The sequence below is a fragment of the Microtus ochrogaster genome, unplaced genomic scaffold (genome assembly GCF_000317375.1).
Source record: "Microtus ochrogaster isolate Prairie Vole_2 unplaced genomic scaffold, MicOch1.0 UNK20, whole genome shotgun sequence".
NCBI lineage: Eukaryota > Metazoa > Chordata > Mammalia > Rodentia > Cricetidae > Microtus > Microtus ochrogaster.
Genome location: NW_004949118.1, coordinates 3,815,549 through 3,829,410, shown reverse-complemented (window position 1 = coordinate 3,829,410; position 13,862 = coordinate 3,815,549). Strand labels below are relative to the sequence as shown.

The 13,862-nt window shown below is 44.4% G+C and overlaps 1 protein-coding gene across 1 annotated transcript in view; it reads right to left on the bottom strand.

The window, feature by feature from the left end:
* Arhgap28 (Rho GTPase activating protein 28) overlaps positions 1 to 13,862 on the bottom strand; it is a 115,660-nt gene that overhangs the window by 67,174 nt on the left and 34,624 nt on the right. Inside the window, exon 2 of the mRNA XM_013353955.2 lies at positions 2,008 to 2,216. Coding sequence (XP_013209409.1) covers positions 2,008 to 2,182 — 175 coding nt within the window. The 5' untranslated portion in view covers positions 2,183 to 2,216. The remainder of the gene's footprint in view (positions 1 to 2,007; positions 2,217 to 13,862) is intronic.

The following is a 13,862-nucleotide window of genomic DNA, read 5'->3' as shown; positions in this document are numbered from 1 at the left end:
TACAAAGAGAGTTCCAGGACAGGCTCCAAAACCACAGAGAAACCCTGTCTCGAAAAACCAAAAAAAAAAAAAAAAGTTCAATTTCAGCGCAGGCTAGCAGTAGCTTAGCGGCAGAGAGAGCACTTGCACAACCAAGCGTGGCAAAGCGAAACCCCAAACAAACCCCTAGCCAAACCAAATTACAGTGAGGCCATACTAGAATAGAGCGAGCCCTTTAATTCATTACAGCTGGCACCTCTGAAGAAGAGAAAGACACAGAGCCAACACCTGGAGTAGTCTGAGGCCGAGAATGACACAGTGTGCTGCCTGCGAGCCAAGGGCACCGATGGCTGCCAGCTTCAACCCCAGCCAGGAAGGCAGCAGCGGTAGGATTCTCCTGACGGCTTCAGATAGCAAGACCTTACTGGCCTTCTTGTTCTACCTTCCAAAACTGTGATGAATACATTTATGTCGTGAAGCCCACCCAATTTTGTGGCACCTTGTTAATGCATCCCTAGAAATAAATGCCAATACCCAGAACCAAAAAGCAATGAGGTACTGACATACTAGCTAAATCTTCTAAGTACTGAGCAGTACTGAGCATGGTGACATAATCCCTCTGACCCACAAACATGGGAACCGTGGCTACCTTTGGCCCTAGACAGTGTCATTCGGAGAGGTGTGACAGACGAGAATGAAGCAGGAAGTCTCCTGGTTGAATGAAATCCACCCCCGCCCCGCAGACATTTCTCTGGGAGATAAGGTCTTACTACACAGCCCACGTTGGTCTCAAACTAGTGATCCTCCTGCCTCAGCCTCATGCGTGTTGGGGTTATAGACATGTATGACTCAACCTGACCATCTTGATCCATGTTGGTTTAGAGAAGGGCATGCCTTTGCCTTCATCAGAGGCCACTGGATTGTGCACTTAGGATCCTGACATCTTTGCAAGTCCTTCCAAAGCGACGCCTGCAAATGAATATTAACTCTAGCTAGGAAACCTGCATTTGTGTAGCACTTTAGGCTCGCAGAAGATATTTTCCATGGCCCTTGGGTTTGAACAAACGGTAAATGTATGGCAGGAGTTAGAGCCTGGTTTCTCGTCACGTAAGAGAGTTACTTATAAGGAGAGAATGCCAGGAAACCCCGAGGCCTTAGGTAGAACTGGAGGTTACTGGGTTGCAAGAAAAGAAAAAAAAAATGCAGGGATATGGGACAAGAGGCATTTGCCTTCAAAGATCTGTCTGAAAAACTGAAGGAAGGATGGGAGCAGTGGGAATAAGCAAACGCTTTGCTGGGAAGACTATTTCCTAGAACGGATGCTCACGGATGCTCATGAACTATATGTGAGGCTTTCTTGTTCCTGTGCTATATAGGGTTCTAATTGATCACAGAAGTGATCTTATCTTGGTGTTGGGAAACACTAAGACAAGAGAATGAAGGATGAGAAGGCTTTCCAAGCTGGTAGTTAATTACTAATTAATGAGAAAATTCTTGGACATTTTATACACCCACAAGATCAAGCCAGGCAAGATGAGTGTCAGCCCAGGATCCTGATCTCTGGGACCCACAAACCGTGATGCTCTTTTTGAATTGTTTGTTGTTTCCTGTGTTTATTTGCTTTTGATTTTGTCTCCACCCTCAATGCTTAACATGGTTTTATTTTGAGGAGTACCAAGCGGTCTAATATATTAATACCAACAAACGTTCCAAAGTAATTTCCCCTCTAAAATCAGTAAGGCAAATCTCTCACCTCCTCTCTCCCTCCCAGCCTTCTCGCTACCCTAAATGTCAAGTCCACAGATAAATGTCAAGAGCATCAGCATGCCCAGTCTGTTTGATGAAAAGGAGACCACCCTAAGGGAACAGCACCCCCAAGCAGGGATCCTTAAGGACTCTTGTCTGGATGGCGCCATGGCCTGCCCTCCCTCACTGCTGGCAGCAGGTACCCCCATCTCTACTGATGACAGACTTGGTGGGCTGACTTCTTCCCTGACACGAAACTCACTGGGCAGGTCCAGCCCTTACCATCCATGGGCTTGGCCTCGGGGGTGGGCGGCTGCTCCTCCTGTGCCCCCACACTGCTCTCTTTGATACTCCCGATTTCCGGCCAGAACTCCTCCACCGATGTGCTGCTGTCGACAGAGGCTTGGGAGTTGGAGCGACTGAAGGCAGGCGGATGCAGGGACTCATTGGAGAGCATCCTGTTAATTCTTCGGCAGCGAGGAATGGATTTTCTGGAGAAAGAAAAACAACTGCATCAAACCCCGTGCCTGTGTAGTCACTGAAGAAACAGGATCTAGTTGTCAACGGAGATCAGTTAGTGCTATCGGGAGGGGCTTGACCGAATCAGCACCATTTGGTGAGGACCATTTCTGCTCCCATACTTCACAACAATTTTGTATAGCTATATGAACATTAACAGGAATTTTAAAAATAAGTATCATATAAACAGGAAGTTACAGCTCTCAGGAGAAATGTGTACAACTAAAGGTTGTTTATGTAGAGGGCCTTAGATGATGGCAAAGGGGTAGAAAGTCAGCTGATAGCACACTTGGAGGTAGGAAGTGCTGGCGAGGTTACAGAGAGCCTGGAAGCTTTGCATACAGTTGGTGGAAAACATCAGATGGTTTGGTCTTTTTGGAAAACTACTACAGTCCCTCAAAAATAACTTTTAAAATATGTATTACCACATAATCCAGCAATTCCACTTCTGGAATACACCCCAAACTAATTGAAAACGGGTGCTCAAAGAGGCATCTGTACGCTCATAGTAGGTGGTCCTCGGTGGGCAAGTGGACAAGGTGTGGTAGACCATGGAGTGGTACTTCACATATTGTGGTTCAGGGCTAGAGCCCTTACCTAGCGTGTGTGAGGCTCTGGGTTCAATGCCCATCAGTGGGGAGTGCGCTAGAAAGGACATTTTGAATCATGCTTCCACATGGCTAGAACTTCAAGGCACCGTGTTAAATGAAATGAGCCAGTCTCAAAGGATACCGTGAGATTGCATTTTTGTGAGTATTGAGTGTAGTCAAATTCAGAGAGACAGGAAGTGGTTGCCTGGTGTCAATTATATTTTAAATAAATGTTGATTGGCCAGTAGCCAGGCAGGAGTACAGGCAGGACAACCAGACAGGAAGTAGAGGCGGGTCAATGAGAAAAGAAGAATTCTGGGAAGAAGAAAGCCCATTCCTCTGCAGTCCTGACCTGACCACAGAAGAAGCAAGATGTGACTGCCTCGCTGAATAAGGTACGGAGCCACGTGGCTAACATGGGCAAGAATAACGGGCTAATATAAGGTATAAGAGTTAATGAGAAGCCTGAGCTAATGGGCCAATCAGTTTATAACTAATGTAGACCCTATGTGTGATTTCTTTGGGATTTAAGGATTGCGGGAACCAGGCAGGACAGAAAACCTCAGTCAGCAGTTGCCAGGAGTTAGGGGTAGGCAGTTAAGGTCTCAGTTTTGCAATATGCAAAGAGATCTATGATGGTGACGGCTGCATATTAGGACTGTGTTTAACGACACTGGATTATATACTTACAAACGCTTAAGATGGTAAGTATTATCGCTACACTTTTAATTGTAAAAATAAATATATTTATAATAATTTTTATAGAATCAGCTACGGAGATTATGAGCAGTGAATAAAAACAATGTGGAATTTCTGGTAGGATGAGGAAGTGGGCAAAGAGCCAGAGCTCAGAGACCCTTGGCAAAAATGGAGAGAAGCAAATCCCCACTAAGTGTGGATGCAATGGTTGAGCAGGGCAGTCTGGCTCCTCCCATGGTCTTCACTACCAGGCAGCACCCACCCCCCTCCAATGTAATAGAGCAGCAGCTGGGGCCAAGCCTTGCATGGCTTCAAGGGGTTGGCTGCTCATGTAAAACACCCAGAACATAAAAACAGTCGAAGGAAACTTGCTTTGAAAAGAGACACGGTAAGCTACAGAGATGTCAAAATGTGGTCACCAGTTACACAAAACAGACCTTTTACTTTTCAGGTACATAATTGATAAATACTATATTTCCTGAGAGCAGATTGCTTATCTGGAACACCTTGGTCCCCAACAATGAAGCCTGAATTTCTTTCTTTATGTATTAAAATCCTGTGTTCTTATTTGCTATAGTTTGGCTCTTAAACCATCCCTGAAAGCCCTTGTGTTGACAGTCTGCACCTCAGCTGGGATGCTGAAGAGAGGTCAATGATACCTCTATGTAGTCTAGTCAGGGTTGTCAGCGGGAGCAGACCCTAGAACGGGATATTGTCAACCTGGCCCCTTCTTACTCTTTGCTTCCTGGCCATCATGTGTGAACAGACCACACACACATGCGCACACACACACACACACACACACTCCACAAGCGGAACCCACCCACACCCACCACACATACAAACACACACACACACACACATACCAAAAACCACACCCACCACACATATAAATACAAACAAATACACACCCCCCACACACCCCACAAACAGAAGCCACCCACACCCACCACACAAATACAAACACATACATACACACACACACACATACACACACACACACCCCAAACCACACCCACCCTCCACACATAAACATACACACCACACCACCACACTGGAAAGGGTTAACTAGAGTAAAGGCACAATGGTATCCAACTCTGGCCATTAGGACCCCCTGTGACATTTGACAAGCAGGAGGGCAGTGGACTGTCATCAACCGTAGCCATGGCCTCCAGCATCAGTAAAGCTCACTGGTCCATTCGCATGAGATTACCCAAGAGAAGCTAGCGTACTGCCCTACTAACGGGCCCGAAAACTTCCGTCCCTCCACATTGTCTGGACCTGAATCATCGTCATAAGAAGACTCTGCCCCTGTGTCGCTGACCTTTTCCCGAAGTCTCTTTGTTCCTAAATGAATTTTGACATTAACTGGCAGCAGAAAATTTCCTTTTCAAACCTCAAAACATTTTAGAAAAAAATATGAAATACTCACCTCTAAAAAATGTGTTGAGCAATAAAAAAGAATCTGGGGGGAGGCTTGTTTGATAAACTGTTGATAAACTGTTCTGTGAATTCCTTACACTTGGGGAAGGCAGTTCCATTCGGGCAGCTGAGCCTCACTTGTGACCAGAGGCTACAGTGCTCCCCTTAAGCTTCGGGTGGCTGCTGTGTTTTTCTTTTATAACAAGACTAATTCTGAACATCACTAACAAAGTCACAAGGTATTGGGAAATCAACACAGGTCTCTTGTAACCATGAAGCAAGCACCATCACTTTCCTGATCATTGTCCTCCGAGTAGCCTATTCAGAGAAAAACATATGGCTATCCAGAAAGTTGTACAATTGTGGATTTTATGGTTTAACTTCTTTTAAAAAAATACACACACACATACACACCATACACAGTCATAGGAGGTGGCCTGATGGAAGATCACAGCACAACATGTATAGGTACTGGGTTTAATACCTAGAACCAGATTGTGTGCGTGCGTGCGTGTGTATGTGTGCACACATGCATGCATGTGTGTGTATTGGACTTAAATAAAAATTACAGTTTTAACATAGACTAAGTTTTAAGAATTATAACAATATATTCTAAGTATAAATTTCAAGTCAATAATTATATAAAATGAAATGGGGGCTTTTTCCCCATCTGACTTTTATCAATATCACTCATTTAAATTTTTTATTATCATTTATTCTATGGGTGTGGGTATTTTGGCCTACCTTCATGGCACCTGCAGAGTCCAGAAGAGGTAATCAGATCTAGAACTGGAATTCTAGGTGGTTCTGAGCCCATGTGGGAGATGGAAACTGAACCTAGGTCCTCTGTAAGAGCAGCCAACGCTTCTAACCATTAAGTTATCTCTTTGCCTCCCGTAACAGTTCTTGTTTTCCTTACCCCCAAAATATGCCAGATACTTTTTTTTTTTTTTTGCATGTCATGTCAATGATTGCAGACAGTAGAAAAATTCACCTTGGAACCTAAGGAAACAGGAAATGTGCCCAAGAACTGAAGAAGTTTGAAATCACATACTTGTAAAATAACAAGAAAACCACAAGGGAAGATAAGCTTATGGCTAAAAACCATGAGCTTGGTTATAGTGGAGTTCCCCACCCACGCATCAATGGAATCTCAAGGAGACCGTCAAGAAACTGCTAACAGCAGGGACAACAGGTGTGTGACGCTGGTCTTGAGCAGCTGACAGAGACAGGCATTCAAAGAATCCCTTAGCTGTGATAGCAGATACTATTTTTGGCAAGGAAGCCAAATAGCACTTTTGGGACAAAAGGCCTAGGAAGAGCTTCTGTGTTTGTAGGAAGGGCTTCAGAGAGCTCGTCTTCATCCCGGTACAGATCACAACCTCCCCTCCTGACGCATTGGGTAATGCTGGTCCCCAGGCCATTCCATCCCCAGACTGGATGAGGCGTGGCCTACAGCTTCAGACCTCACCATATTAGGACAGACTCATGCTTAGGTTTCATCAGATGTTTGTATTTTTCTTCTTCCTTTAGACCAAAACAATGCCAGGAAAATCTTACATGAAAAACAGAATGCCATTGTGCCACGCAGCAACTTTGGCTAGGAAAACACTCCAAGGCTCAAAGTGGATCTTAAGGGTATGTGAATAGCTGTAAGTTCAAAGTGAAATGAAAAGAGAAAAGATTTTATTTCCCCGGAAAGAGAAAGATTTATTCCATCCATTGCCTTCTATTCACGTCCAGACTGTCTGCTGGCAGTGTCTGCAGCCACGGATGTTCTGCTAGCCACTCTCTCTGCTCAGCGGCCACACATACCAGGCTCCCAGCCTCCTTCCATCTCCCTGCAAGGACACAGGGGGGGGGGGGGTCACAGACACACACCACTGCTTTGGGCTGTATTTTCGCTTTTTTATTTTATTTTTCTGTAGGCCTCTCTCTTCTCTTTCAAAGGCGCAGCTGTTAGACCACTTCATGCTATCCCAAATTTCCTCCATGATATACTTTGCTTTATGCCCCCAGCTTTCTCCATGCTTATGTAAGGAATTTTTCTTCTCTAGTACATTTTTTTTTCTTACTAACCTGCTGTTTGTCCATCCAACAGATGTTTCAGTTCACACTGTCTCTTTCATATCAAGTTTTCCCATCGCCTCTTTGGTAAAGATTCTATTTCTTTGTTGACATTATCCATAATTTCACTTTTTCATATTTGCCATCTTTTCATCTAGTTTTGTTAAAACGTTCATCGTTTATTTGAAAATGGTTACCTCTTAATGCCAGCCATCTGCCTGTTGCCATGCTGCTAACACAGATTGGGAACAGTCAATTCTTATGGAGTCAGTCTTTCCGCTCTCCAAACGTGCTCTTACGTGGACGGCTGTCTTTAAAAGCTTCCCGGGAAGCTGAAATAAATGAGGCTTTACCTAGAGAAGGCCCTCTTCTTCTCCCTGAGAGCCAGACTGGGGGAAAGATTCCTTCAGCCCCATCAAGGTTGTATGAGACTATGGCCAAGTAGAACTTGTCTTCATTTTAAACTTTTCTCTGGTTTCAAATACATGAAGGGGAAATTGTGGGCACTTCAGGTTTCCCCTCCTCAGAGGGCTTTAGGGCTATAACGCTCTTGCTCTCTCTCTCTTCCTCCCTCTCTTTTTCTCCCTTTGTTCTGTCCTCCTCCCTCTTTCCCTTCCTCCCTCCTCCCTCCCTCTCTACAGTTTGGCCACATCCTATTCTGTTGCTGAGATGTCAGCAAAATTACCCACAGAGAGATCCCCAGAGACTTCAATCTGTCACAACAGGGCAGCCAGCCAGCCACAGCTTCAGTGCTGTCTCTAGGCCAGGGAAGTCCTTTGACTTAAGCAGAGGTGATTTTCTGTCTAGTAGGACACAGATTCAGGGGAACACAGGACCAAGGAGGGCAGTGACCACTGGGATCGGCTCACAAGAGGACGAGTGTCCTCTGCTTTGGAACTGGCTCCCATCCCATTCCTTTGGATCCATGGCTCTTGGGTGCACTTTTTAAAAGGTAGGGTTTTTATATTCGGCCTCATTAGCAATCACCATGGACATTACAGCCCATCTCTACCTAGTCTGTATCCCAACTGGAGCACACTGTAAGCCCACCGGGCTTTGACACGGGCTGTATTGGGGCCGTGGAGATGGCCCAGTGAGTAAAAAGGGCTTCCGAGCAGTAAGGAACACCAGAGTACAACTGAGAGAAGCCATGTGAAGAAAACTGGCTGCAGTGGTCCACACTTGTCACCCCAGTGCTGGGGAGGCAGCAACAGGCAGATTCCAGGGGTTCACTGGCCAGCCAGCCGAACCCATTTGATGAATTCTAAGCCAATAAGAAAAAAGGGTGGACAGGTGGATGGCATCTGAGGGACATTATGGCCAAGGTTGTCCTCGGGCCAACACACAAAGCACACATATGCATGCAAATACCTACACACATGTGTACCTGTGGATACATGAACACACATACAGGTTGTGTTTGTCTATGTACGGCATGCATTTTTTTAACCAACTTGTAGAGTAAAATTTTAAAAGAAATTTAAGAACTTTAAAAATATTTTTGCGTATAATATTTTGTGAGCTTTATAGTCTCTCATTTTTTAGCAGATTTTTCCATATGACAATCTATGCTCACACAGGACCCCATTTGATCTTTACGTCAGCCTCCTGAAGCCATCAATGCCAGGATTACACATCTCATTGCTTGATGAGGGTGTCACCAAGAGTCAAGTGACACAGACATTTCCGCTGCAGTTATAATGAATATGAATTCTTATCTAGACATCAAGGCCAGTGAGTTCTTTCCTCAGATTCAGGGCCCAACTTCCATCACTCCTCTCTGACACTGACACTAGACACACTAATGTTTCCTAGATTCTCGAGAAAGCCATGTTCTCTCTTCCCAGAGGACACACGCTCTTTGAGCTCCTCTCCACCTGGAACACTGTCCGGCAAAGGCATGCCTGTGTTATCCCCAGTGTCTGGCAAACTGTAGACATGCAGGAACACTTGAAGAATGGATGAGCAGTGACAATGGAGCAGGGGCATCAGTCCTGACCTTTGAATCCCCTTGAAAGCGGATTTTTTTAATTCTCTTGAGATAACTGTAGATCCATGTGTGACTATACATATTTTATATCAACGAATGATTGACATACAGTGACTTAGAGGTGGGCTCTAAAGTCAGCTGGTCCAGCATCAAATGCAGACTCTATGGCCTCCCAGCCCTGTTTGGACTCTGGGACCACTATACGCTATCTTTTCTACTCTATGACACAGTCTCTGTGACATTGATGTAAGCCCTGAGTCAACTTAGGATAAAGAGGAGGTGAAATGTCCAGCAAACTGAGCCCACACGGTGGTGATTATCATAATGCAATGATTTGCTAACCTGCACGGAGCTAGATTTGAAGGCAGGCTACAGCGTTTGCTGAAATCTCAGTGTTCTAACTTTTCATTAGAAATGAGAACACCCCATTGTGTAAATGGACCACATTTTCCTCATCCATTCTTCGGTCAAGGGGCATTAAGGTTGTTTCCAGGTTCTGGTTATGACAATGCTGCTATGAACATAGTTGAACACATGTCTTTGTGGTACGATTGAGCATCCTTTGGGTATATGCCCAACAGCCGTATTGCTGGGTCATGAGGTAGGTTGTTTCCTAATTTTCTGAGAAATCGCCATACTGATATCCAAAGGGGCTGTACCAGCTTGCACTCCCACCAGCAATGGAGAAGTGTTTCCTTTACCCCCACATCCTCTCCAGCATAAGCTGTCATCAGTGTTTTTGATCTTGGCCATTCTTACAGGTGTAAAATGGAATCTCAGAGTTGTTTTGATTTGTATTTCTCAGATAGCTAAGGCTGTTGAGCATTTCCTTAAGTGTCTTTCAGCCATCAGTACTACACAGCAGGAAAAAAATAAGGATATCTTGAAATTTGCAGGCAAATGGATGGATCTAGAAAACATCATATTGAGTGAGGTAACAGACCCAGGAAGAAAAATATATGTACTCATTCATAAGTGACTTTTAGACATAAAGCAAAGAAAACCAGCCTACAATTCACATCCCAGAGAACCTAGACAACATTGAGGACCCTAAGAGAGACATACATGGATCTAATCTATATGGGAAGTAGAAAAAGACAAGCTCTCCTGAGTAAACTTGGAACATGGGGACCATGGGAAAGGGTAGAAGGGGAGGGGAGAGGAAGGGAGGGGAGTGAAGAAAAATATATAGTTTAATAAAAAACAATTTAGAAAAAGAAAGGAAGTGAGAATACCCAGACAGCATTTGTCAGTGTCCCAAACCTGAGTTTGTTCCCTAATTTCCTTAAAGCACACCTGCTCTCTGACCCAGTTCTGGCCCAAATCACATAAGAATAGTCCCCTCCTGGGATTAATTGAAATGTGCTATTGTTCTAGCACACTGGCTACCCCTTCTCCTCTGCCCTCTTCCTTCTTTGGACGTGGACAAGAAGACCAGCGCTTTAGCGGCCACCTCAGCCACCACTGTGAGAGAAAGCTTAAGACATTTTACTGACGGGCACTGACACACTGTCTCAGAAGCAACACCAGATGTTGCCAATCTATGGATTTCTAGCAATGTGATGGGGGCACTTGTTTTTAAAATCGACTTTATTTTTGTTATTGTTATTTGTATCCAACCTTTTTCCAACTTCTGTAATTGGAAAGCATACTTGAATAAGCCATTTGGGGTAGGGCAAGATGAGACTCACTTCACCCCACTATAGGGAATGCCCAAGTAATAATAGACTACCTTCTAAGCAAAGAAAGTTCTGGGAGTATTCCGGATGGAAGGGATACCCAGTGGCTGGCCTTACCTTGGCCTGGACTTGCCCAGCAGAACCCCGAGGCACAGCTCATCTCTACTCTGAGTGGACAGGAACCACCAAATCCACATTGCCCTCAGCCCAAGAAACTCACAAGTTTTCAAAAGATGGGACCAGAACCACACATCTCCCCTTCCCAAGGAAAAGGAGGGTGGGGTTCAGCCAGGACATGTTGAGGGGTCTTTGAGTGACATAGGAACAGCACAATGTGGACATCAGAAGTCACCTGGGACACCATTCCCAGCAGGGCTTTCGTGGGGCAATAAGGATATCTGGGACAGACCCTGGGCACAGCTGCAGAGACATTGTCATGTGCCCTCCGCGCTTCCTCAGTAGGCCATTCAGATAATCATGACTATGTATGTATTTGTAAGTTTATACAGATACTCCCCAACTCCTGAAGGATCCATTTAATGATCTTTTGAGTTTACTATGGTACAAACACAAGATGTAGTCAGTAAGCAAGGCGTGGTGGCGTTTGTTGTGTGTGGTGGTGTTAGTTTGAAGCCCTAGAGGTTGGAAGGCAGAGGCAGGAGAATCGGAGGAGGTCATCCTCAGTTATGGGGGGAGTTCAGGGTCAGTCTTGGTTACGTGAGACCATGACCCAATAAAAATATCAACAACCCTTCCTCCCAACAGAACAACAACAACAACAACACACCATGCGTACAGACAGTAGGAACTGTGCTTTAGACTTGAAACAACAACAACACACCATGGGTACAGTCAGTAGGAACTGTGCTTTAGACTTGAAACAACAACAACACACAGTGGGTACAGTCAGTAGGAACTGTGCTTTAGACTTGAAACAACAATAACAACACCACCACACAGTAGGTACAGTCAGTAGAAACCATTCTTTAGACTGGGTTTTTGCCAATGCTAACTTATCCTCTTGCTGGGCTGGACCAACACTGTGACCATGAGAAAAACAAGCAACACTCTGCAGTGTATAAATAAAGAGAAGGAGACGTTAGGTATATTCAATGCACTTTCAAGTATTTGCAATGTGCAATGGGTTTGCCCAGACTTCATGGTAAGCTGAAGAGCATCTGTAAAAATATAGTGCATACAGTACAATGTACAAATACGTTCCTCCACTCACAGCGGGTTATACAGCATCTTTCAGAAGCCCAGCTTATCTCAAAGAGGGCCACAGTTGGGTAAGATCATCCAAAAGAAAAGGCATTTGCAACAAGATATTGGCTTTCTCCTGTGATGTATGGAATGCATTGAATGTGAAAATGGTACTGCCAGGTGGGTATGCTTTCATACCTCTGTAGAGTGAGACCAAAGGCTTTGGTCAAAACAAATCGTGTCGATGTGGGAGTCCCGTCTATGTGCTGTGATTACTATTAATGAATAAAGAAACTGCCTTGAACGTATACCAGGGTAGAACTTAGCTAGGCAGGGAAAACTAAGCTGAATGCTGGGAGAAAGAAGGGAGAGTCAGAGAGGCCAGGAGCCACCAGAGACAGACGCTGGGAACTTTAGCCAGAAAGCCACAGCCATGTGGCGATATATAGATTAATAGAAATGGGTTAAATTAATAGAAGAGTTAGCCAATAAGAAGGTAGAACTAACAGGCCAAGCAGTGTTTTAATTAATACAGTTTCTGTGTGATTATTTCAGTTCTGGGCAGCCAGGATGAACAAGCAGCTCACCCCAACATTGTGTATCAACTATGATGGGTTTCTGAAAATGCTCTTATTTTGGCCCAAAGTTGGGGAAAGAGAATGTCTGCTACTGACTACAAAGATGCTGAGGGAACACAGAGTAAATATTAAAATTTCATCAAAATTTTTTTGAACTTTGATAATTAAAATGCTTTAAGATTTCACGTTATCTTTGAAAACAAGAAGAGAGAAAAGGAGGAAGTTGACACTAAAAAGAAAAGGAAAAGAAGGAAGGGAGAAAGGGTGGGAGGGGGGGAGGAAACAAGCAGGCCATTTCTACAACAAGCTCTCAGCAAAGGCCAGTGGTCACAGAGGGCAAATGGTCCCCCTCCCTGTTCAATTAATTCATCTAAATCATGTCAGGATAAGATGCCTGCTTTGCAGGCAAAGTAAATCATCAATTGTGAACGCTTTATGTTCTGCCTATGTTCAAACTAACATGCAGTCTTTAAACTTGATGTCTATATTGATTTTGGTGAGGCTCAGTCAATCTCATGAGTGACTGTTATCATATTATCTTCTAAGAAAGTAAAGCCATGTGTACAAAATCATTTTGGTGACATCAGTACATTTCTTATCCAATTAGGAGATGATCAGGAAGAATCCATTAGACAGAATGTGGGCATAAAAAAGAGTTCTTTCACCCTTTATACCATTCCTTGCTTTCAATGGTATCTGAGTCTCGGTCATCTATGCTTTTGGTTTCTGGAATTATATTGCACTTTGTAATCTAGATAAATTCCTTTTATTGCAAACATTCATATTTTATTTTTTGGGTTTGAGTATGTGTGGGTGTGGGTGTGTGTGTATGTGCAAGCATGTACGCATGCGTGCATTTACCTGCCATTTGTATGCAGATGTGGGTAAAAGTCAAAACTGTGTGTTGATCCTGTGGAGATGGTGCTACATGTGGCCCACATGCATACTGGGAACCACCCTTGGTCCCTCTAGACTAAAGGTTCTCAATCTTTGGGTCGCAACTCCTTTGGGGGTCACATATCAAATATCCTGCATATAAGATATTTACATTATGACTCATAACAGTTGCAAAACTACAGTTATGAAATAACAAAAAAAATAATTTTATGGCTGGGGGTCACCAGAACCCGAGGAACCGTGTTAAAGGGTTGCAGCGTTGAAGGTGGAGAACGCCGGGCTAGACCATCATCAGCATGCACTATCTACAGCGGAGCTATACCCCAGGCTAGACCATCATCAGCACTGTGTAACGCGGAGCCATACCACAGGCTAGACCATCATCAGCACTATCTACTGTGGAGCCATACCGCCAGGCTAGACCATCATCAGCACTGTCTACCACGGAGCCATACCGCAGGCTAGACCATCATCAGCACTATCTACCGTGGAG